Genomic DNA, 26,894 nt, shown 5'->3' with positions numbered 1-26,894 from the left:
GAATCCTGTGGTCTTAATTATGCCACGTGGAACGTTGGAGTTAAAGAATTACTAAATATAGAAAGAGACATTCTTTTTGAAACTGACTAAAAATGAAAGTAAGACACATTAATTGAAACAGAGGGAGTAGATACTGTTTCAAATATGATTTGAATCAGTCTCTCGGGCATCATTGAAGCTTAAGACCTGATATGATGGATCTTAGGAAAGCTTTTCCGCAGCAGTTTCTTATTAAGGGTGAATGCAATCTAGGGTTAATTGATTCACATCATGTTTTGGTGTGATTCTCATTACCAGAAGGCTTCATGTATTCTAGAACTGTGGTGTCCATCACTGTGAAGGAGAAAGGTTTGGATAAACTTCATCAATTCAAGATTCAACGTTGGCATTACCATGGATTTCTTTTTCAAGTCTGCCACCATATATGTTTGCTCGTGAAGTGTTATTTTCTCGGGCATTGACGGTTGGAAAGCCTTTACATGTGGATAAGGCAACAACTGATAAAACGAGACCCAGTATAGCTGGGTTTAAGGTTGAAGTTAACCTTCTATTGTTTCCAGATTGTGCTTGAATGCAATTCGAGGAACCAGCTCACGCCTAATTCCAAACCGGTTAATACAAGAACTATTAAAATATGACCAAGATCCCCTATGAAATACTAAAAGATCATTGTCCAGGCTAACTTACACTCTTTAAGTCTGAGCTTCATGTTGCTCTTTAGTCTTTCCAACGTGACATGTCAGGTCCAAAGCATCCCAATTGGATTGACTAGGATGACAGTTTCTCCTTCTCAATCTGTAAGAGCCAGAATTTCGAGCAAGTCACAAGTGCACGACGCTCATGTTACTAAGTCAACTTGTGTCTTATAAGTAGTAATAGGAGAAAATATTAAATATAATAGGCAAAAGTGATATGAAAAGAGAACGTTATGCCAAAACTTATGTGGCTCAAAGACAGTGAGATACAAAATAAATTAGGGAAAGAGGAGAGGAGAAAGCCCTCGTTTCACCGTGATGTATCTATTTCTACGACTTGGGAATCGAATAACTCTCAGATAAGATGAGACCACCAAACAAAAACAAAAAATTGAAAAAATTCACTGTGAGTACAACAAAGTCTGCATCCAAACAAGTCTTTGACCAAATAATGCTAGTAGACCAGCTAGGTCGTGAATGCAGTAGTAACTGGCTTAAGTTTATGCATTTATCACATTGAAATATTACAAGTGTCAATTAAATGAGTTCTCAAAATAAGGTATATGTTCAAATACATTTCTATCTACGACATAGTAAGCGGCAAAATTTTCTCATTGCTCAAATGCAACGTGCATAGGAGCGAACCAATTTGCCAATTTCCCAGAATTAGTGAGTGCAAAATACATCCCTATCATCAACATTACAGCTACAAAAATTGTAAACATCAACCTCTGTACAAAAGCAGTAAGTTCAACGTGCAAGGTACAATTCAGAAAGCCCCTCACGACTGATTTATCTACAGTAGCATAAGGGGGGAAATAGAATGGACAGAGAACGCCCCTCCTAATCTGCAACAATCCCACTAAACCATCATACAAGCACACAACTCACTCTTGCTTCTATTACAAACTTCCCTTACTGAAGTCCTCTAGACTGCACAAGACTATCCCAAACCTCAAAACCATCAATTCTCTGGCTTTCTGATCTGGTTGATTCAGAAAGATCAGAATCAACTCCCTGAGACTTCTTCAGTTTTGCCACGAGAACCCACATATTTGCCAGTTCGTTTTCAAGATAGGCTTCTCTTTGTTTGGATTCTTCAACCTTACTCTGTAATTCAGCCTCTTTCTGATCCCTTTCCGCAAGAGCAGCTTCATATGAATGCTCCCTTTCACGGCTCATAGCCAGTTCTCTTTTCATATCTGCAGTCAACACGCTTTGCTCATTTCGTCTCGGATGAGCATCTCTTCTTCCATTTCGCGTGGCAACAATTGGTTTACGCTGGGTAGGGGAACTCTTCTGGGCGGCTAGCTCAGCAGCTAATTTCTCATTATGATTCATGAGCTTTGCAACTTCTTCAGAAAGTGCCTTTAATTCAACCGCTGCTGCAGATGCTAGCCCTTTGGCATATGTACTCTCTTCAGCCAATTTGTGGTTCCGGAGTTCCAGTTGCTCCTTCACTTCAACCAGTTCCACTACTCTCTGCTGCAGTTCTTCAATCTCTCTTGCCTAACGGAAGCAAAAACAGCAATTCAGTTGAAACATTGTAGTGGATGACAGCCGATTCGTGACATAAAAATGTTAACTCCAACTTAATATTTATGGAGCACTTGTTGGTACTTAAGTATTTGAACATTTTGTGTGTGATATAAACATGTCGCATAAACATAAATCTGTAATCGTCTCCAAGTGCCATAATATGACAATGCCCCATCAATGAAGTCCTTCCAGTTATAACATATAGTAACCAGAGAAACAATATATGGCATAAATTATCTCATACACCAAATTATGCATCTAGTGGATGACTTCCAATTTGGGTAAATTTTATGCACGAGTACTGAGGTAAGTGAATCAGAATCTTTTCTCAAACCATTTTTTGGTAAGTATCTCTTTATTTATTAAAAAGAGTGGTAAGTATCTCTCTTCACACTGTATTGAGTAAGATTGGTGTTTAATTATTGCCATAACCCAATTTAAAAGTGAACGTGTGAAGTCCCTCCCTCCCTCCCACACACACGAAAATATTGAGAAAACACTTGCAACAAAGACTCTTTCTGCTCCTACATTCTCATTGGAAGTAGAGAGGTGGATGAGAAAACAACTAAATGTCGCATGAAATTACGACGATGGAGGAGCTCACCTCTATACCAAGATACAGACTTGGAGATTCAAAAGCAAAGCTTCCTAAAGCTGCAAAGGGAAACTCAAAGATCTAAGCTGTTTCAGATCATGTCACTCTTTTTGGGGGTTAAAACTCATCGGAAGAGTAGGTCGTTGAAAGAAAACCTTTCCTGAAGACAACTCGAGGGATCTAAGTTGGATCCTAATACAATCAATCCTTCCAGAAAATCTTTACTGCGGATCTTTCCAGAAAGTGGAATCTTCTAAATTATCCAGATAATTTCTACACTTCTAATCTTGTCTGAAAAGTCAATGTTCTAGACCAAATAGTTGAGTTTCAGAGCATTGAAGCTCCATCTTATGTAGAGAATGCCATAACATAATCATCAGTTAGAGCAGTTAGTTCACTTACTATTTAAACATGAGAAACTTATTAAATATGAATAAATTGAAGGAATAAGCCATTCCGTGGGGTATATACTTGTGATGGAAGGCCGGAAGCTGGGTCGGCAGCCCCTTTCACTCAGATAAAAAAGGCTTAGCCTCACAAATTAGGTATTGCAAAGGAGAAAAAGATAACAAGCCAGAAATTACATACACATATACTTCCTTAAATTTAAACAACAGTAATATGATGTTCAGGGTACATACTTAATAGTAGGTGGCAGACCGCAATAAGAGAGCCTAAAGAAATTTACAGAACGTCAAATCAAAAATGGAACGAAATGTAAAATGTTGAGAGAATACTACCTTAATCTTGGGGCTTATTTTATCCCTCTAGTAAGACTCTTTCTGTTTCATTTTACTATTTTAGTATATCATTTTCTTTCGTCTGTTGCAACAAATATATATATATATACACACACACACACACACACACACACACACACACACACAAGGTATAAGAGTGGAGTGGCCAATAACATAGTAGGTGATATGCAAGGGTTTCTACTCGACTGAGAAAAATAGATAGGAACCTGGGCCTGTAAGAGTAATGCTTCTTTTGCATCCTTTAAGGCAGTACTCTCCTTTTCAGCTCTTAGCTCCACAAGTAAACTTTTTGTCTCAGATAGGCGTTGTGAATGGGCTACTGATGGACTGCGATTTCTCTGCTCTAGCGCATCAGAAAGCTGTTGCTTTAAGGACACAATTGTTTCTTGTAGATTCTGGCATTCATGGGTCTGTCAAAATAAGAAATCTCATTGGAACAGAGTTTCCTTGGAGCAATCAAAATTAAATGAGGAAACAGCTGAAAGAGGCAGTCTACCTTTTGAGTTAGCTGGTCCTGAATTATTCGATTATCGGCAGCTTTAACCTGGCAATAGCAATATAAGTTTGATACAATTGAAAGGATAAGCATAAACTTGAACTCAAAGGAGAAATGGAAGAAACAATATTCTTAATGAAGACATGCAAGTCATACTACCTCAAGGTCAAAAGACTTCTCATTCAACTGTGCCAAAAGCTCTGCAACAGACTGCAGACAAGAAAAACAGCTTAAAAGGTGGAAATATATTTTTGACATATCTGTTGCCATTCAAAGTAGAAGCAAGATTTTTGTTTTGTTTGAAATGGTAATAATTTTTTTGATGTAGAAGAAGCCAGACTTACAACCGTTTCTTCCTGGTTCTCCATCTTTTCACGAGGGCTAAGAGTGAACTCAGCAATTTGCTTCTCCAATGAAGCTATTTGTTCATTCTTCATTCTTACTTCATCCTTCAATGTCCTAATCTCCATCTTAGCCAATCAAATAGTCAAATGTCAGAAAATATATACAGTTGCAGATAGAAAAAATAAGATGCAGAACATATTGTTTCATGACTTATACTTGCACTTGTTCTTTCTTTGGACTTTGTGTAGCTTCCTCTGACAACCGTTTTAAAGCACTTGTATGCAGTGCCACTTCACCGGTCAAAATCTTTTGCTGCTCTCTTAGGAGGTCAATTTGATCAACTGTCTTCATGCTAGTCTATTACACAAGAAGTAAAACTATGAGTTACCAGACCATGAAAAAGCACCGTACACATGAAATTGTCTATGTATGCTTAAGCACAAAGCTGCAAGTGATTACAACAACAACAACAACAACAAACCCAGTGGAATCCCACAAGTGGGTTCTGGGGAGGGTAGTGTGCAGGTAGAGAGGTTGTTTCCGATAGAACCCCGGCTCAACATAGTCGCAGCAACAAAGCAAAGGAAATAAAGTAATGAAAAAGACATACATGGAAAAAAGCAGTAACAACAAGAAGATAGTAACAGAAGCGAAGCAGAAGCACAAAAGCAGCAAGTGATTCTCTTTTTTACAAGCAAAAGGTACCCAAGAACTTGGGGAAGTAGGGAGATTCATAACTGAACTTCCATATGGGTAGTTTTCTAGTCTTTATTTCATGAAGAGAAACTTCGGATCCAATCACTAGTTTCCTCATCTGGAACTTCACACCAGAAGCTTCACGCACCCTAGAAGTGGAAGAATCTTTCAACAGCTTCTTTTATTGATCACCATTATATTTAACCCAACTCTGCTTAACCCTATATTTTGGTTTGCTACATGACATACAATAGATATACTAATGTTTACTTCTTTACTGAACTTTGAAAAATGTAACTTCCATACCACAGGAGTCTCCTGGTCCAAAAGGTTATCCTCTGAAACTTCTTTATCCAATCTGACATCAGACAAACGCTCTGCCGAAGGTGTGCTTTCTGTGGGTGTAGAGTGTGAGTTTCTCGATTCCATATGATGATTTTCAGCTTGAGGAGTGGATGGTGTACTAGTTGACTTGAGTCCACTGGATCTATCGCTAGTGCTCGCCAAGGTACCTGACCCACTGTCTCGTCTCTGAGAATGAGAAGAATTTGAAGCAGCATAAGTAATGGATAGCATAAAACACCAGAAATTGTTGCAATATAGACTGCACTGAAGAATGCAATCAAGGTAGGCGTAGAATTAAACCAACCCATGGGATTGTTGATCAACCCAAACTTTTCAAAATGTTCTTCTATAACTGGAATCAAACTAGCTTCCCTTTTCCCTACGTAGAGAGCAATACTGGTTTTTTTATCCGCCTTTGAAAGAGTAGTTCAGCAAGAATAGAAAAAATATATGTTCTTTCAACTAAAACCTCTGAAATCCTTTCATCCACTGTCCCAAATGCATTATGTTACAACTTTTTAAGCAAAAGTCAGAACAATTATAGCAAAAATAAAGAAGAAAAAGAGTACACTAGGAACAAAATAAGCTGTCCCTCAGTTGATTCCATAAAACAAAAATTTTCCTTGGCCAATAAACGACATGGTCTATTCCATATTACTTTCTAGTGTCTACTGCCGCCAACTTCCCTGAGTACAAAATGGGATTTTGAATAACCATGAGATAACAAACACCTAAAGAAGTTTTTGACGTGTCATAGGCTGGAAAAGTCTGTCATATGTAGTCATATAAAAGGGTTTTGGATCCTCATTGATAGCTTTAATATGCTTGTTACTTTGGTATTTAAAAACAGTTCCATGTCCATGCACCAACATAATTGCAAAATCATGAAACAGAAATGTTAAAAGTGAAGTAGTTGTAGCAACAATAGAGTAGATTACAAATACCCGTGGCTTAAACCAGTTAAGCAATCCATTTTTCTTAGTCTTCTTTTCCTCCTTGAATGTATCATCAGAAGTGTCTGCGTTGCCATCAACCGAAACATACAAATTGACATTTTCATCTTCCAAGATGAGATCTCGTCTTCGATGCGGAAGATATGCAAGCTATACATTCAAAAAAGGAGAGGAAAAAGGACAGTTAGACCTTGTAAAAACAGTACAAAAGTCTGTAAAGACAGGTTCATCCCTTTAATTAAGTGCTTAGACCATATTACCTAGTGATTCAAACTAAATACACATACTGCAAAGGCAACTATCAATTGAAAGGAATAATTACGAGTAACAGCACCTCTTCTTCCCCAAAGGAATGTCTTCTTCTAGGGCCAGTCCGATGAGGAAATCTTGAGGACTGTGAAGTTTTGGTGGATACTAGAATTAGTTTTGTTAGACGCTGTATTCTACCAAGCAAAGCTGCTTTAGCGTCCTCTTCTTGTTCCAACCTCGACTGTAGTCTGACTTGACCATCTTCTAGCTTTACAAAGTATGTCAAAGTAGATGGACTTTAGTTAGATAATATCATTACAAATAGGCACAAATCATTGTACACTCCAAGCAAATGTCTTAAAGTAAGGCTCACAAAAACTTCCAGTTTGTTGTTAGTGATAATACTGGAGAAACAATGCAACACAATTGCAGGGATTACTCGGTGAGAGCCAGATGCCTGATATGGCCATCAATTTCTTCAAGAACCAGCCAGATAACAGGATGCTAAACCTTGTATTCTTTACAATACGAAGGCTTCAATCCAAAAAAAAAAAATCTCACATAAAATCTACTAAAAAAAACCTATGGGGCAGGAACAGACATGAAAAACAACAAATATACGCAGAAGATTTAAATCTAGTGATTATTCAGTGAGAGCCAGATGCCTGAGACAGCAAGCTGCTAATATTCTTAATTCTTACGTGTGAAGGCTTCAATTAGATCACATTAAATCTAGTAATTGTTTGGCAGCTAAATTTTCTATTGAAAGGATTATTGAATAGTCCAAAGAGGGATTCAGAATGTAGCACTCAATGATCAGTAATAAAACAATGCAAGCCAGTTAAGGAAAACCAGAAAGGTACAGACTAAAAATATCAAAATAAACAACAAATCTATGCCTCAATCCCAAACTTGTTAGGGTCTCTAAACTCTATATCAAAATAATTAACATAAATTAGCCAAGTAAAGAGAAAGATGAAAAATTCTGACAAAGCTACCATTATGCCCATTCATAAAGGAATACATTAACTAAATGTGTTTGACCTATTCATTTTTCTTTTTTTCTTTTTTTAATAAGGATGTTTAACCTATTCATTCACTTTGGTTTCATAGAAAAAGGCTCCCTTCCATCCCACCCCATTATTGTCACACTTCCTCCACGGCCCTTCTGCAAGAAAGCAGGCTTCATGTGCAAATTGATGCCGAGGAAATGGCTTCAACTCAGTCTCACTGAAAACTAGCTGTAATTTTCGGTAAAGTTGAATGAAACAGAAGTATGTACTTTTCCAGTCAATATTGCTGACTGATGAAAGGAAAAAAGATTTAGAGGCCAGAGGAGAAAGCTCTTCTTTCAAGGTTACCTTTTGTTTCAGGAGCACAAGATCTTCTCCACTATCTTTCATTTGTGGAACTGTAACGATGCCTTTCTTCAGTTGTTCTAACTCTTCTTTCAGACGACGAATTTCATTTTGATATTTCTTGATAAGTGATTTCTCATCAATTATCTGCAAATTAACAGTTCCTATTTCAAGCACCACTGACCCAAAAAAAACTCAAAGGAGACATGTATCTGCATTCGACTGACCTTGTTTTGTGCTGCTTGAATCTCAATGTGTTTAGCACGGTGAGCAAACTTCAATGTGTTATGCGTCTCTTCAGAATTGCTTGACGAAGGAGTCACAGTGCAGACTAACTATTAGAGACAGGAAAAACAGATTGGTAAGGTATTCTCATTAATTCAACATCTGTTTAATAAGGATCATTTGTATGATAGTCACGGTTCACTAGAATCCAATATGTTTAACAACATCAATACATAAGAAATGAAGAACCTACAGATACACGTCCTTGACCACTTAATGAGGATTGAAGAAGCCTGGTCAATTTTGAATCTCTATATGGTATATGAGTAGCTCTCCCATCAGTTAACTTAGAAATAACCTGCAAGGAGAACAAGTCAACATTACCCTCAAAACAAATGAAAACCAAAGATGGGAACCTTTTCCCCTTTCTTGCTTCTTTTTGTTCTTTTAATCACAAGCCTCATTATGTCGAGTTCTTTAGTGAAGAAATTAAACATTTTATGTAGCCTTAGAGTCCACTAGTGACAACAAAATATCATACAATGCTCCTTCTAAACCACTTTCACAAAGTTATCATCTACCAATATGCACTACATACCTCTTTTAGCTTGACCTTGTTCATCAAATACATAAAGTTATACAGCTATACTTTTGTTCTTCAAAAATAAATCATCAAAAAGTCTCAAGATTCTAAAATTCTTGAGGCTTTTATGCAGATTACAATGTCAAGTCAATCTACTTGATGATAGATCATAAAAAGCTCTAGTGCTTTCTGTACATAAGTTTCTTCAACAAGAAAGCCAATTTATTACTGAAATGTCAAAAAGGAGATACTAGTTAAGCAAAACTATTACACCGATGATACAGTGGAGATGTTTGGGTCCTTACAGTTCCAAGAGTCAATAGACTTTTGTTGATGTAAGATCCCTCCTTTCTGCGCACACCAGTGGTTTCAGCCTTTGAGCTCTCTGAACCTGCCAAATCAATAAGATGCTGCAAGCATTTTTTTTAACAACAAACAGAAAAGTGGAAAATGGAGAGTTAGCAGTTTCCGATCAAAACTAAGATAAACTCTTTTAGACAAATAACAGAACTTGACCCAATAATTAGTTATTAGAAAGAGAACTAGTTTAAGCCAGTGAGAAACACACGATTTGGTCAAAGTAATATGTTGAGATCTAACAAGTCAATAGCAGAGTATTTACCAGCTGTGACAAGGTAACTGCCCCTCCTTCACTATATTCACCACAGGGGCTACTTTCTATTGTCTGTCAAAAGAAAGTTCACTCAAATTACTATACACACATTGTTTCAGCAAACTCAGGATGCAAGAAAATTCAAATAGCATAACTAATGTAAGACTTATAGTTCACTGGTAAAATCATAGGATACCAGTGTAAATATTGTATGACTTCTGCTACTGAGTAGATTGAAGTTTGTGGAACCAACATGCCTATGCTCTGCAGGTAGAAGACCCAATATTCAAAATACTGGAAACATAATATATAACTGTAAACTTTAACGAAAGACATAAAAGAGATATGAACCATTCCTAAAAGAATGAACGAACAAGAAGGATGAGAGCCCTTTATTATTGCATTTATATGTTTGGTGTAATAAGTGTTCAGTTATGTATAGGTTGTTGGAATAATATACTTTTTAAACATATTGTATATCAACTAGGATCAGTAAATATAACTCGGAAGATTATTTGCCTGTGATTATGTAATCTTGATGTTCCTTCCTGTTTTAGAATAGCATATACCAATCTAAACCTTCTACAGTATGCATTCCTGCAGATCTTTCTCTTTTCTCTAATTTCTCATAAAGGCTAACTTAGCTGAGGGCCTGAGAGACGGACCGGAAACCTATACGAATGATAGTCAAGGGTCATACTGCATAATACCCAAATTAGAGGGACCAATTGGTGAAAAATGGTCGCCAGAAGGAATAAACGTGGAAACAGGAAAACTATCGCTGAATTCAAGTATCACAACATTAGGAAACATTACTAATACCCATATGCTCTCCTCTTGGCATGTAATATTTAGCAAATTTGAGTTTCTTATCTACTCTACCTTCACTAGGTAGCGGTAAGGTCTGCGTACACACTACACTCCCCAGACCCCACTTGCGGGAATATACTGGGTCTGTTGTTATTGTTGTTGAGTTTCTTATCTAATAGTAAAAGTACTTCCCAATAATGTAAAAAACTGGTTTAAAACAAATTACATGCAGAGCGTGATATGCGGACAGCTGTTGATCAACATCGTTAATATGTATGCTTTTGCATGGATGCAAAAATAGACAAGGACTGACACTTGAAAATGGAACATTTCCGTTCATATTTTCTCTTGTTAAAGAAAGTTAGAATGTAACTAGAAAACCATCAGCTTATACCTTCCCCTGCAGCAATAAGGGATAGAGCATGAGCAGGGGATAAAACGACCTCCTCCTTAATTCCTTCCACAAAAGTACCCTATAATAAATAAGGAGAACAACCAATAAGAACACTGTATATTAAGAAATCAGAACACTGAAAGGCAACATTCTGTAGAATTTCAAAGCAATTAGCACCAAATAGAAGATTTTAACACACTAAATAGCTTAGGATGGACGAAAATGCACATAAGTAATAACTTACAAACTAACATGAACACCGCAAATAATAAAAAAAGACCACTGCAGATTGAGAAAATAAGCATTTAATACTTTGTTTAAAGCTGATAGAAGCTCAATGAGAACAGTGTAAAGGACACTCTGCCTGCATGATCATAAGCGTTTAATACATAGATTAAACGCTTCTAGGAGAAGGCCCTTATTGCAGATTTAGTATCACCCTGGTCATCCCATCAGGAGGATGGAATTTAGTACATAGACAGATGGCTAGAGAACCCATAAGAAATCATTCAGAGATTGGCTCTACCGGTGCTATAACCATGATAGTGCATATTGTGTGCACTAACCAAGTGATTGTGATATTAGGTTAAAGTGATTGAAAAAGGTATAAGCAGCAAACAGAGCCCTAGGTTGTAGTTCAAGATAGTACCATAGAAGTACTGCTTTTTGCAAAATGCCTGCAAGACCAAATTAATTTATATCCAGTCTAAGAATATTCTTATGGAGCTGCAAACCACAGTAACGCAGCCAGTCTATATATAGAAATCAGTTATAAGTACGATCAGCCTCAAAAATCTATTTTCTTAAAAGCATAATTGATGATGCTCCTGACCGAAAATTTTGATCTCAACAGACAACACTTAGATTTGCACAAGTCATTAAATGTTAAGAAAGAAGCTACCACTTTAGATGCCAAAACATTTTTTACTTCCAAACAGGAAGTATCTGTGCTGGTATGTATTTTTTTTTATCAGATCAATGGTGGTATATATATCTTGCAATAGATCTTTATGTGAGCTTAGTGTGGTTTTGCTTACTACATTAAGGGTAAATTCTTCTTCTTCTTTTTTGATAAACATTAAGTGTAAATTTATGGGTAATTTTATTATGTGCCACTTGCCAGCAAAATCATGCAAGTCAAGCTTGGGTCAGTTAAGATGTGGACTATGAAATTGTGAATCATGATAATATCTGTTAAGTTCCCGAGTTTTCTCCAACATATCAGGTAAAAGCTCTCGCTAGCTGAGCCTTTTTTCTTTTTTGGGGGATTGATAGGTTAAAAAGTCTCTTTTTAGGTTGATAAGAGTTGTTAGCCAAAAGAAGAATAAGAAGAATTGATAGCAAAGTGGCTCCCAAAACTTTGGTTCAATGGTCAAGGTTGTCCAACACGAGATGTGTGGTAAGCGCGAATCACGAGTTCAAATCCCTTGGCAAACCAGGCTGGTATTTAGGAGAGATAGGTAAAAGGGCAGACCCATTTAAATCCAAAGATGGAAATACTGAATTCCTCGAGTCTCAAAATTCTATCTGAAGTCGAAGCTAACTTTGTAAAGCTAATCATGTAGCCAAAGTAGCTATGCTTCACCTTGTAAACAGGAGTACTCCTATATATAAAGAAACCTTCTTACGTTCCAGAGGATTAGCTCCTACACTTTTGTCAAGGTCTGAATGGTTTCAGTCCTTTCTTAGCTTAGGGATTGAACCTGCTCATTTCTTATTTTTTCAAGAGCTAAGGCAGTCAAGTCCCCCTCTTTGTTTCTTTTCGTTATCTATAGAATTACAACTAAAGTTGTTTATTTAAAACAGGAGAAAAGGGGAAAAAAACATAGAAAAGAATTGCTAGCAGAGTTCAAAAGGTCTTTCAACTTTCTACTCGGTATTATTTCAAAAGTAGCCTGCTTCGCATGTATTTCTTAATTTTCAAGTTATCTTAGTAACCAAGTGATTCATGCAACTGCTTAACCCCCAAGTTATCACATGCTCCATGGTTTATTATACGAGATGCTACTAACTAATGAGGCAATGGCTAGTCCCAAGCAATGGAGATATGTTCAATAACCAGCATCTTCTTTCGGATGATATAGTTCAAGGCATTGTTGTTGTTGAGCTAGAGGCAGTGTTATTAAAAGCGCTCGCTTCTCGCTTTAAGCGATGAAGCGAGGCGAGGCGCAGGGTTAGTGCTTTTCTGCTAAAAAGGCGACTCACATTCAAAAAGCGTGCACTTTTCTCGCTTAAGCGAGAAGCAAGCCGGTAGAAAAAGCGAGAAAAAGCGTGCTTAAGCGAGCAAAAGGCATCAGCTAGGGTTTTTTTAATGCAAATAAACCATCTGTGAACAAACAAACATATGCGACTTCTTCTTCTTCTTCTGATGGAATTCTTTCAGTTTTTTTCACTTTTTAAGCGCTCATTTTGTGCTCTAAATGACTTGTTCTCCTACTTCTGTTATTAAAAGTACCCTGTTTTATGCTGCTGTATGCTCTGTTTTCTGCAATTTATCAGTGAATTAATTGTTTTTTTTTTGGTTATTGATTGTAGTAAATTTAATTTGATTATTCAATGGCATCAAGCAATTTGCTTAATATGTTATTTTTAATGAGTTCTTAGCCATTTATCTATGCCTATTTTTTTTTTTTTATTTGTGTTAAATTGCGTTTCACATGAAAAAAGCGCGCGCTTCGCTTCGCGCTTCTCGCTTCTGTGAAGCGAGGCCTCGTCGCTTTTTTGCGCTTAACGCTTTCCAAAACACTGGCTAGAGGTCCCTTTAAGATTTGGTAAGCTTGGAGGTGAATCTAGTATTTGGAACAAAATGTTGATAACGCCATCAATGTAGCATTTTCTAAGGAAGCAACTGTCCATGCATATTATTATGATTGTCCACCATTGCAGGTTCACAACGTTTTACTTGTATAGATATGTGTCCAATAGGCTGATCACAGAACTATGTTTTTTTTATTTTAAGTGAAATGTCATTGATTGAACCAAGAAGGTGCCAGGAATAGACAGATCACTCTCAACTTAAAATGCACTTCCTCCCAGATGTAGAAGTGGCAGTTTCCTAATATTAAAAGGGCTACCTAGCAGAAAATCGAAAGCTGCTAACGGAAGTTATGAAAGAGCAAGGAAGCCATTAAGTTGATGGGTTAATGCGCATCATAAAGAAAAATAGGTGTTTATCAGCATTATAAGAGAACATGCATTAGAATCTTAATGGAAAAGAAACCTGAGTGTCCTCTCGGATTCTTAAGTTCTGTCCAGCTGGATTTAGTAAGTCATTAACAACCTGAATAGAGCAGACATTAAAGATAACAATCAACTAACAGAAAATCGTTTCATCTTCAAACACCTAAACTAAACTAGAAGCATCAACCCTTTAGTTTTCAAGTAACCATAATTAACCAGAAGAAATTAGTAGTCTTACTGATATAAAAAGAGGCATGCAATGGAGACTAATGAGAAAAAATAGCAATTGTATGGTTTGTTGTTTTGGGTTTGTGTGTGTGTGTGTGGGGGGGGGGGGTATTGGAAGTAGCTCGATGGAGCCCAAGGTGTCGCCTAGTGGGTCAATGAATTGGCAGAACCATGAAGTCTCAGGTTTAAATCCAGATAGAGGCAAAAAAACACTAGGTGATTTCTTCCATTTGCCCGAGCCTTGGTGGGCAAAGTCTGTTGCTCGGACTTTCTAAAATGCTATCACACCCGTGTCGGATCCTCCAAAAATGCTCTGGAGGATCCTACACGCACCGACGATATTTGGGAGAGTCCGAGCAACATAGGGAATGTTACCCAACACTTGAGAAGTCGGGTCAATAAAGGTGCGCACAATCTGGCCTGGACACCACCGTCACAAAAAAAGGAGAGGAAACCGTTCAATGAATCTTCAAGATCATGTCAAAGCCTTATGCTAGACATGAATCTTGCTTACACGTCAGATGATTGATAGCTTATATCTCAAAAACAGAAAACTGAAACATGGGTCATAGTTTTATTGCTCATTCCACCCAGACATTTTTAGATTTAAGAGAGAAATTTTTTCTAAAAGAAAATTGTTTCAGAATTTCTTTATAAATGTAGTGGTGTTACATAACATGTAGTACATGTTACTCAATTTCTTTAATAATTAACTAGATGTATTCTTTTTTTCACCAAGGTTAAATAGATGTATTCTTATAGACCATTCTTGAGTATCTACCTCTATGTCAATTCATTTAATGATGGCTATTTGTTGAAAAGATGTATCTCTCTATACCAAAATGTATAATTATCTACAGTAGCAGAAGTCATGGAAATGGAAAAAATAAGCCGTTTAATTACAAGGGGCTAAGTAATTAGAATAAGTCGATAAACAAAAAAGGGAAAGTAGGTCAAGTAAAATAACGGGATTAACAGTAACAGAGAAAAAAAAACACAAAAAACAGAATTACAGACAGAAAAAAATTACAAAACAGCCAATTTCTTCATGAATGGTTGGAAGTGCACCTCATTGTAGATCTCCAGGTATGAGAGACGAAGCAGAAATTCTCGGTTCGGGGTCTAAACCAGCAACAAACTCAGCAAAGTATTTATGTTAGAGGATAATCCATAATGAGTTTGTACTAACAAGAAGTACCTCTTGAATAATGCTGAAGGCATCCTTCACAGCCAATGGTATAATACCAGGAGATCTTTGATCACCCTATGATGAGACACAAGTTACATATAGTTATCAGATTCTGTCCCTTAAATGAACAGAAAGTCAACTAAATAGGCCCCTATTTAGCATAAAGTACAGGAAACTGTAATAGCAAGCTCTAATCTTTAAGCAAATAAAGCACCAGCCGATAATGTGAAACCTGCACTTGTCAAGGCAGTTTAAAGATTTCTGAACTCCTTGTAGTATGAATCAATGTTATCAAAAGCCATCACTTTGTCTCTTAAAGCGATGAAAAGGGGTTATCACTTCATGGGTGACGCCATGCACTTTAGAGAAGTTTGCACTTCAAACAATGGTGTGCACAAAGTCATTGTTTTCTGTTAAGACATACTACCATAGGTAATTGTTGAGAGAAGAGACGAAGTTTCTGCATCTCTTGATATGGACCCTTAGGTCTCCAAGAAATAAGTGCTTCCTTGTTTGGCTTGCAGAGAGGTGGCGATATAAACAGAAGACAATTTGAGGAGGAGGAAGATCATATATGCAGCTAGCTAATGTTTCATGTGTACATGTTCACGTGAGGACGTAAACCATCTCCTATTGCATTGTCACGTTGCTACTTGCTACCCATGTATTGTGAGTACTAAGCTAGTTTGGAATGCAATGAACGATGCTAGGCAAAGTTAAGGACATGTCGTACAGTTGGTCTAACGACATTTCATACAACTGGGCTCTCAAGAAGAGGAGGAGCAAACTCTCATTTAGCTCTCATGTGGGTCATAGGAATTAGGAGGGCATTTGAAGGGATAGAGTCTAGCTTTCTGATGCACCCATGAAGTTCCAGTTTCTCTAGAAGGTTGAGTGTCTTTGCTAGAGTGTAGGTTCCCTACTTTTTGAGTAGATTCTCTACTTTTTGGTATATTGGTAGTATACGGGATCTCCAATCCTACATCTTTTACATACTTAAGTCTCAACAAAATTATTTACCTTATAAAAAAAAGATCTTACCATGGTCTTGTTATCATAACACTTGAGTCTTACAAGAAATGTACAAAATTTCAAGTTCCTTCACAATGATCAGTTTCATACAGTCAGTCTTCGCTGAACAGTAATTCAATATCTTCTGCTGTTTCTCGTCCTTATTTTTGTGTTAGGATAGCTACTACATAAATATCATCAAGTTGAGAAGATATCCCAAAAACCCTTTCAATGATATACAGAGTGTAGCTAAACTGACACGTGGCTAAAGATATATTTCATTTTTATTTTTCCTTTAGCACGATTCTATTACCTATTCAAAGGAATAGTAAGAACGAGAGAAGTTTGCAATAGAGTTTTATCTATTAACAGACCTTTCATTCCCGTTTGTTCACCGGTTTTTGAGTTCTTCAATCTGATATGTTACAACATGTTTCCTTTAGATATTTTTCTTTTGCTTTTGGGGATAGTTTACATGTTTCTTTGGCATCCACTAAATCCAATCTCCCATGAGTGGCATGACTGCAGCAGGCTTACTATTTTAGTGAGCAAAAATAGCTAATTGTTTCATTTATACACGCGAAGAGGAAATCATCACAAATATATCCAATGAATAATTTCAAAGCAAGAAAAGCAAAGAGTTAATCTATTGGGTTCCCATGAACGGGTAATAATATAGTTGTGTAGCACTTATCCAGAGAACTCATTTAATGAGGTCATCCCCACAGCATTAGAATAAAAGCCTGTTTACAAAAGAGTAGAGGAATGATTCCTTGTCCAAAGATTAAACCACATAGCAGTGCATATATAGTAGCATGTTTAACAAGAGATAACAATTAAGTCCAACTCTAGCATAAGTTTTTTCATATAGACACCAATGTAGCTTTCTCGAAGACAGAAACCATGCACAATCCCTTTCCTGAGGAAGGGAAATCAGAAAACCTAATAATCTAAAATGCCAAACACCCATAAAATAAAGCTAATGAAGAAGTAAGTAATCAAATAGGCATGTCACTATTCCAAATGTAAGATCCTTACAGATAAATTCTCACTCTTAAATCATGTTCAATCTGTACGCTCGCACAAGGATAGTTCAGTTACAAAGATACATGCTGGAAAAGGGGAAAAACATGCTTTGTGTAGATAAAATCAACAATTTAGAAACAATTCTCTTACATGCATGGTATGGGTTTTCCCACTGCTCGTAACCCCATACGCGAAGATCGTGCCTGCAATTGAAAGAATACGATGATGAAGGAAACCCAGTCCAAAATTCAATGAAGAAAATATCAGCATCTCAAGTTTCCTCAAAGGATTTGAAGGAAACTCATTCCAAAAATCAATAAAGAAGGAGCAGTATACATGGTAACGGGTGAAGGGATACCATAACAAATGAATACAACAGTTGGTCCCAGAAGAAAGACTAGGATGACATTACAACAATATTACCAGTCTATCAAATACTTGCTGCTTTCAGTTTAAAAGTACTCTGGTGGGTGATTTATATTTCCTTTGCTCAATACAATATATACTGGATTATCAACTACTGTTGAAGCAGTAAGCTACAGATACGAGCACATATTTCTCCCAATTAGCAAATCAGAGAGCTGAACACAGTACTAGTTTATGTGTCACTACTTGCAATAAATCACAATTCCCTCAGCGTGGTCAAGGTTATCAAATCCTGTGAAGGGGTATCTTAAATATAGACATATATTACGCCTACGTTACATACTAGGGTTCTAGCATTTAAATCTTTAGTGTTGACACGATATGGCTCGAAAATCTCAATATTCTCAAGTCACAGTTACTGAAAGCTATCCTAGAAGTGGATTTGACAAAGCCTTGTCTCAACTACGTGGATCATTCACAGGAACCTTACTGCACCATTCAGCTCAAGCTATTCACTGTATATTACAGCACATGTAGGTTATCGCCATTGATGCTTACGATTAAGAAGTCAGCAAGATCACAGATAAGAAAATCTTTTGCAAGAAACTGAAATTACTTGTTTTTAGTAGGTAATAAAATTGAAACTACTCTCAGACAAGGAACTACAACCTACAAGGCATTAGTTACTACAGATAATGTTACCTAAAAGAGGCAAAATTGCAATTTATAGCTCAAATTCAATGGAAAAAGTTATCATTCTTCAACAAACTTTCCACTAGCTTGCTTGCTGAAAACCACAAGACATGTCGTAGATGGTAAAGGTTTCATCCCGACTACCACTTTTCTTTGCCACGGAGGTATTTGCATTAGGCTAGGCACTAATTGAAAGTCAAATGAGCATTCCACTACAACAATATTACTCCCTCCGTCCCAATTTATGTGGCGGTGTTTGACCCGCATGGAGTTTAAGAAAGAAAGGAAGACTTTTGAAATTTGTGGTCTAAGATATTTGTGTGACTGTAAATCATTTCACTAAAGGTAAAGCTGGAAGTTTAAAGTTAAATTGTTTCTAAATAAAGCATGACATTCTTTTTTGGACAGACTAAAAAGGAAAGTACGACACGTAACTTGGGACAGAGGGAGTAGTTTTTGTTTACTTTTGCAATATAGATTTCAAGGAATATCTTTAGGAAAGTTCACGCATAAATGGTAGTATCTATAAGCAGCAAATGCACATACAAGGGGCTATATGAACTCCTATTACTTGTGTAATCATAACCCTTGATCATAAGACAAGAGCTACATACCGTTGATGCCTTCCATGGCACCACCAACAACCTGCTGTGCAGCAATATCATAGACATGACGTGTTGTGGTGGTAGGACCAAAAACCTTATCTGTAAAGAGCAAACCGAATTTGGCAGTTAGCGTCTATGACAGTAGTTAGATGCAGAAGGACCAATACATTATAAAGCACATGGAAAGCAAGTCACACATTCAATTATTGAAACAGTTTCAGACACAATACAACAAAAAAATAGACTGAACAAAGATTATGCTTTTGCTGAAATAAGCCATCTGGTGGAGAATGGTTAGCTCTAACAGTCCAACTACATGAAACACCCGAAAATAGCAATAAACAATCAAACACCTGACTCAAACAATCAAGTCTGCTATGGGGGATGCTGAAGCATCCTCATACCAAATTTTCAGTCACAGATAAAGTGAAGCCATTTCCTTGAGATGACCTCAATTGACGATTTGGATAAAGTTTCAACATCTAGTTCCTTCTAGCTCAAGGAACTCATATACCTCCAGCAGCATGCAAGATGAAGCAACTTGAGATTTTTCCAGAATTCTTTGAAAATGTTATCACTGGATATACGATTGAGTTTTCATTCCTACCATTGAAAGTGAATTAGGATAGCTACAATTTGTTGATCTTGCCATGCTAATTTAATGTTATGTATTTGACGAACATCACTATTGCACTTCATAATTTGCTTACTTTTTTCTGATAAGTACTATTGCACTTCATAATATTATGACGTAGTTGGCAGACATCGTGATTTGTATCAGTAGAAAAGGTCTATTCTTCATAAGAAATGTTCTTTTTTTTTAAGAAATGTTGCTATTACAACTCTAGTCTTAATTAAGTTGACTAGTTCGGAAAAAACATTTTTGTCTAAAATGGAAAGATATGAACAAGTAGCATTCAAGCAATAAGGAACCAAACTCCATGCTTCTATCCTATACACGAAGAATAGCAATATACATCAAGACATACCATATGCATACGCTAGCGTAGGATTATGCTCATTTCTAACAATAGTTTCTCCATCTGCATACCATGAGACTTCCTCCCCTTGTCGTATCTCCCTCGGACTAAATCATAACAACAAAATTATTTTTTTCCAAACAAAAAATAATTATGCCAATTTCTAAAACACAGTAAAATCAGTTTCCACCTTAGAGGTCGGAACCGCACTGTCACTGTAACATTCTCTTTGGATCTCTCCGTTGTTTCTGCGGACGCGCTCTCCGAGCAATAGTACTGCGGCTTACTTCTCGCTGATGAGGACGCCGGCGAGCTCACGCCGTCTATGGAATTTTCTGGAAACTGCTTAGATGATGATGTGGTTGATGACGCAGGTGAATTTGCTACTCTTGAGCTCAATTTTTGGGATTTCGCTTGTCTTGTCGCCATTTTATCTACAAAAATTTCAAAAACAAATTTATCCGCAAAAATTCTATCAGAAAACAGATAAATTAAATGTAAAAGCTGAAAGCAGAAACAATTAAAACCTACATTCAGCGATATCTCAATAAAATTTATAGCGTCAAATTTCTGCTACTTAAACTAAAATAAAAATAAGCCAAAAGCGTTACAAAAGGAAAAATTGCAGAAGTTGCGGCATGCATTTTACAGTTGAGATTAGGGGGAAATACCTTAATCAATAAGGAGTAAATATGAACAAAAAGTACATCTTCTCCGCTTTGGTCTTAAGATCTAAAAGTAGGTGTGATGAAAAACATCATTATTCTCTTAATCAATGAGAGTATCAAAAAGAGTGCCTTTTAGGTGAGAGATGAAAAAGAAGAAGGGACTACTGTGTTTGGATTAGATATTCTCTCTTCTCTCTCTATCTATTTTAGCTTGCCTTGTAAGCGATGCATACTTTTTTCACTTTCTCTCTCTTACCTTCATCAAAGCTTAAGCCTAACTTCACTATTTAACACAATGCCGCCATAACCGTGTATATGTCTATGTGTAGAGAGAGAAACAGACAGAAAAAGGACACAGTCGCCCCCACACACACACACGCAGTAGTGTGTGTATAGGTATAGAGTAGGCTAGAGAGAGAGAGTGTGAGAAAAAGTGTGACTGTGTGTGTGTGTGAGAGAGAGAGAGAGGGAGACAGGGAGATAGTAAAAGGAGTTGAATGCGGTGTGACTGAAAGGAAAACAGTGAAAGCTGGCAGTGGAAGAGTGGAGGGGTGAATGTGCTAGATTTTAGAACGTGTGGGGTGTTTTGTTTTAATTTATTTATTTATTTCCTATTTCGGTTATTACTAGTAACTAGTAACTTATACTCCATTAATATAATAATGCTTGAATTAAATTGTGGGGCAACGGCAAACACAAGACTCTTGTGCTCAAAGTCGAAGATAGACAACAATTACGGGTTTTCCTACTTTCTCAAGATTCCCTACCATAGTACTTTTTTAGGAAAAAAACAAAATTATGTAGCTGTTTTAAAAAATAAAGACTATAAAGTAAAGACAAGTATATAGAGAAACTGATATATTATTCGAATTCAAACTGATGTACATAATGAACTGAAATCTCTTCTATTTATAGAAGAAAGGAAGCTGCTCCGTAAGCTGCTACTACAAGCTGCTGTGTAAGCTGCTACTACAAGCTGCAGTGTAAGCTACTATAAGCTGCTGTGTAAGCTGCTACTACAAGCTGCTGTGTAAGCTGCTACAAGCTGCTGTGTAAGCTGCTGCTATACCAGATATGGATAATCTTCTACTGAGAGCAATATTTATCCATAACGGAGTACTGAATGGATAAGCTTATTATACCCGGTATGGATAATCTTTTACCGGGGGTAATGTTTATCCATAACTGGGTACTGAAAAGATAAGCCTATTATACCCGGTATGGATAAACTTATACTGGGGGTAATGTTTATCCATAACCGGGTACCGAAGTGATAAGCTTCTTCAGGAAGCTTATTTCCAATATAGTACTAAATAGATAAACATATTTACGGTGGAGTCTCATATGGATAAGCTTCTTCAGGAAGCTTATTTACAACGGAGTACTAAATGAACATCCATAATATAATATATTTATAATACTCCCCCTTGGATGTTCATTAAAAGATCATGTGTCTCATTAAAACCTCACTAGGAAAAACCACGTGGGAAAAAAATTCTAGTGAAGGAAAAAGAGTACACATATTTAGTAATACGCATTGTTAGGTGCCTCATTAAAAACCTTATAAGGAAAACCCCATGGGAAAAAACCTTAGTAAGGGAAAAAGAGTGCATCGCGTATTTTACTCCCCCTGATGAAAACCTTGTTTCAAATATTTGAGTCTCCGCATTCCAATCTTGTATACCATCTTCTCAAAAGTTGAAGTTGGCAAAGATTTAGTGAATAAATCTGCTGGATTATCACTTGAACGGATTTGTTGCACATCAATGTCACCATTTTTCTGAAGATCGTGCGTGTAGAATAATTTTGGTGAAATGTGCTTCGTTCTATCTCCTTTTATAAATCCTCCCTTCAATTGGGCTATGCATGCAGCATTGTCTTCGTATAAAATTGTGGGTCTTTTCTCACATTCCAAACCACATTTTTCTCGAATAAAATGAATTATTGATCTCAACCATACGCATTCCCTACTTGCTTCATGAATAGCTATTATCTCAGCGTGATTTGAAGAAGTAGCAACAATAGATTGCTTTGTGGAGCGCCATGATATGATAGTACCTCCATATGTAAATACGTAGCCGGTTTGAGATCGAGCTTTATGGGGATCAGATAAATAACCTGCATCTGCATAACCAACAAGGTCTGCACTATCTTTGTTAGCATAAAACAAACCCATATCAAGAGTTCCCTTTAAATATCGCAATATATGCTTAATCCCGTTCCAATGTCTCCGTGTAGGAGAAGAACTATATCTTGCTAGTAAATTAACAGAGAATGCTATGTCAGGCCTTGTAGCATTAGCAAGATACATTAGTGCACCAATTGCACTGAGATAGGGTACTTCGGGACCAAGGAGTTCCTCGTCCTCTTCTGGAGGTCGGAACAAATCCTTATTCACTTCAAGTGATCGAACAACCATTGGTGTACTCAATGGGTGCGCTTTGTCCATGTAAAAGCGTTTTAAGACCCTTTCTGTATAGGCAGATTGATGGATAAAGATCCCGTCTGCTAAATGTTCAATTTGCAGACCAAGACAAAGTTTTGTCTTTCCAAGATCTTTCATCTCAAATTCTTTCTTAAGATATTCAATTGCCTTTTGGAGCTCTTCTGGAGTTCCAACAAGATTTATGTCATCAACATAAACAACAAGTATAACAAATTCTGATGTCATTTTCTTTATAAAAATACATGGACAAATAACATCATTTATGTAACCTTCTTTCAGCAAATATTCACTAAGGCGATTATACCACATGCGCCCAGATTGCTTTAAACCGTACAAAGATCTTTGTAATCTGATTGAATACATTTCCTGAGATTTTGCTTCAGGCATTTTAAATCCTTCAGGAATTTTCATATAAATTTCATTATCAAGTGAACCGTACAGATAAGCTGTAACTACATCCATTAGATGTATTTCAAGCTTTTCATGTAGTGCTAAACTGATGAGATATCGAAATGTTATGGCATCCATAACAGGTGAATATGTTTCATCAAAATCGACTCCAGGTCGTTGTGAGAATCCTTGTGCAACAAGGCGAGCTTTGTATCTTTCAACTTCATTTTTATCATTCCTTTTTCGCACAAAAACCCATTTATGACCAACTGGTTTTATACCAGCAGGTGTTTGGACTACTGGTCCAAAGACCTCTCTTTTAGCAAGTGACTTCAATTCCGATTGAATTGCCTCTTGCCATTTTGGCCAATCAAATCTTTGTCGACATTCTTCGACAGATCGAGGTTCAAGATCCTCACTATCTTGCATAATATTAAGTGCAACATTATATGCAAAAATATTATCCACCACTATTTCAAATCGATTTAAATTAATCCCATCACCGTTCGAACTTATTAAAAGTTCCTCACTCACATGAGCTTCAGGTTCATTGATTTCTTCAGGAATCTCAGAACTAATCAGATTTTGGGTCTCTTCAGGGGATCCCTTCATAGTATCGTTTTGATCATTTGTCGATTTTCTTTTTCGAGGATTTCGATCCTTAGAACCCAAAGGCCTACCACGCTTCAAGGCGTGCTTTAGGTTCACTAGCTCTCATGCTAGTAGATGGTCCCATTGGGACATCAATTCGGATAGGCACATTCTCTGCTGGGATATGTGACTTAGTTATCCTTTTCAAATCAGTAAATGCGTCTGGCATTTGATTTGCTATATTCTGTAAATGGATGATCTTCTGGACCTCCTGATTACATATAGGGGTACGGGGATCAAAGTGAGATAATGATGAAACTTTCCACACAATTTCTCTTTTGATTTCCTTTTTCTCTCCCCCTAATTGTGGGAAATTTGTTTCATCAAACCGACAATCTGCAAATCGAGCAGTAAATAAATCTCCTGTCAATGGTTCAAGATAGCGAATAATAGAGGGTGATTCAAACCCAACATATATTCCTATCCTTCTCTGTGGTCCCATCTTACTACGTTGTGGTGGTGCTACTGGCACATATACAGCACATCCGAAAATTCGTAGATGGGCAATATTTGGTTCATGACCAAAAACTAATTGTGACGGAGAATATTTATTATAATGTGTCGGTCTAAGACGGATAAGTGATGCTGCATGCAAGCTGAGAGCAATATTTATCCATAACGGAGTACTGAATGGATAAGCTTATTATACCCGGTATGGATAATCTTTTACCGGGGGTAATGTTTATCCATAACTGGGTACTGAAAAGATAAGCCTATTATACCCGGTATGGATAAACTTATACTGGGGGTAATGTTTATCCATAACCGGGTACCGAAGTGATAAGCTTCTTCAGGAAGCTTATTTCCAATATAGTACTAAATAGATAAACATATTTACGGTGGAGTCCCATATGGATAAGCTTCTTCAGGAAGCTTATTTACAACGGAGTACTAAATGAACATCCATAATATAATATATTTATAATAGTAGCTATATAATTAAATTATAACCCTTCTACAATTTTATGTTTGTCCCAAAACATGTGAATCTTTCTTAAAGATAAAATCAGTTTTCTCAAACTCTAACGAAAAAAAAACTCCTTAACCACAAACCTTTAGATAAAAAAATTCAATTTTTTTGCAAATCTGAGAGCTATTCAATAAATATTTTCCAGTTTTTGCAAACTTTAGAAAACTTTTATTATAGTGTTGTGGTAAAGTTTTTTAAAAAAAATCAGCACTTTTTGAAAACAAAGGTCACCAAAATATTTTCAGTAGTTTTTAGCATTTTAAATTGACAAAATTTTGAGTTGCGAGCATAGTTGTATACTTGTATTTTTTGTGTATTTTTACAAACTTGTAAATATTATTCTCTTATAACCAATCTAAAAGTAATTTCATGGAATAAATTGATCTTCAAATATAAATAATTTTCCCGATGGAGAAGCATAAATTAAAAGGAAGCTATCAACTATGTCTGTCTATGAACAGCTTATTACAAAAAATTGGTCAATTCATAAAATATTATTAATATTAGCCTAAGTGCTGCTAATATTAGTCAATTAGCTATTTATAGTCAATAAAGGTTAAAATTTTGCTTTCTTTTGAATGGTGTTATTAGAATAGATTGGGTACATCTTTAGAAGTTTGAATCTTTTGGGATGATTTGGTGAAATTTTGAGGTGGTTTGAATTGAAAATTCTAAGTAGAAGACAATAACAACGACCCAGTATAATCCCACAAGTGGGGTCTGGGAAAATTCTAAGTAGAAGATGAACATGAAAAAAAAATATGTGTACCACACATGTATCATATTTGTATCAAATGTATATGCACGTATACATACGTGATACATGTTTGATACATATATCGCAAAAAAATTTAAACTTTATTTTAACTACGAATTTTAATACCAAACCAGTATAAATCACCTCCAATCTTGCTCAAATAGTGTATATTGCCACATCTATATATTTTTAACGAATTCCAACCATACCCATTGAAAAAATAATTTTTGCCATTTTTTTAATATTTTATATTATTGATAATGAATTTTGACTAAAATCTAGTCTAATTCACCTTCAAACTTCTTCAAATTTTGTATATTGCCCATCTATGTGTTTTCAATGAATCGTAACAATACCAGTGAAAAAAAATCTTTTGTTGCCTTTTTTTTTTTGAATGTTGCATATCATTGGTCTTTTTTTTTTTTGTTATTTTTGATCGCATAACTAAAATGGTTAATTGTTGGTAAATAGTATCTTTCTTTAGTACATTCCCGTATGATTCCCTATTTTAAACCTAGAAACCGTGCAACTCAATGTAACTGTGTATGTTAAGACATATTTTAACTACTCTTTTTTTTAAAAATTGTGAAAAGCTAAAATACAATTCCCCTCGATAGCATCCTTCTTTTAGCTCTGTTTATTTGTGATTATACACTTCTCATTGTCGAGGGATGTGCTCGCAATAATTGCCAAATGAGACCCAAAAAAAATCAACAAAAAAGGCACATACACAACGCATGGAGATATAAGTTTTATTGCTTTTTCTTTTGTATTTCGATGGCAAAAGATATGCCAAACCAGAGGTTAAAAGAATTGGATATACGAAGTATCACAATGTGTCGATATGTCAAGATTTCAAGATATTGCATTTTATGTGAATGTGCGTTAATTTTTTATTTTTTTTACTATCATTACGTATATATGCCCTGAAAATAATACAATTCTTTTGTATAAACGAACAAAAAATATTGTAGCACCTATTTTTTCAGTTCTCATACGGAGACTATTGAAATGTTAGACAAGCTTCTATGGTGCAGTCAGACCTCTTTATAACAATATCTTTATATAACAATCATT

The 26,894-nt window shown here is 36.3% G+C and overlaps 1 protein-coding gene across 2 annotated transcripts; it reads right to left on the bottom strand.

Moving 5' to 3' along the window:
• Window positions 1-1,173: 1,173 nt before the first annotated feature.
• LOC104215865 (kinesin-like protein KIN-7K, chloroplastic) lies at window positions 1,174-21,149 on the bottom strand. Of its 2 annotated transcripts, none has more exons than XM_009765791.2 (24): window positions 20,607-21,149; window positions 20,126-20,369; window positions 19,945-20,042; window positions 18,965-19,054; window positions 17,442-17,494; window positions 15,264-15,329; window positions 15,134-15,187; window positions 13,878-13,937; window positions 10,658-10,736; window positions 9,650-9,717; window positions 9,463-9,525; window positions 9,146-9,250; window positions 8,511-8,615; window positions 8,260-8,367; window positions 8,036-8,179; window positions 6,760-6,942; window positions 6,417-6,575; window positions 5,434-5,658; window positions 4,648-4,788; window positions 4,434-4,556; window positions 4,246-4,296; window positions 4,087-4,134; window positions 3,797-4,000; window positions 1,174-2,204 (listed from the first exon to the last, which is right to left on the bottom strand). In XM_009765791.2, exons 2-24 carry the CDS (start codon window positions 20,362-20,364, stop codon window positions 1,611-1,613), a joined length of 3,060 nt encoding a protein of 1,019 aa, XP_009764093.1. In that variant the 5' UTR covers window positions 20,365-20,369; window positions 20,607-21,149; the 3' UTR covers window positions 1,174-1,610. The 2 variants fall into 2 exon arrangements, with proteins under 2 accessions (XP_009764093.1, XP_009764091.1); XM_009765789.2 differs by having other exon boundaries at window positions 4,431-4,556; window positions 20,607-21,148.
• Window positions 21,150-26,894: the final 5,745 nt, after the last annotated feature.

Source organism: Nicotiana sylvestris, chromosome 3 (assembly GCF_000393655.2).
Source record: "Nicotiana sylvestris chromosome 3, ASM39365v2, whole genome shotgun sequence".
NCBI lineage: Eukaryota > Viridiplantae > Streptophyta > Magnoliopsida > Solanales > Solanaceae > Nicotiana > Nicotiana sylvestris.
This window is presented reverse-complemented; position numbering and strand designations above follow the sequence as displayed.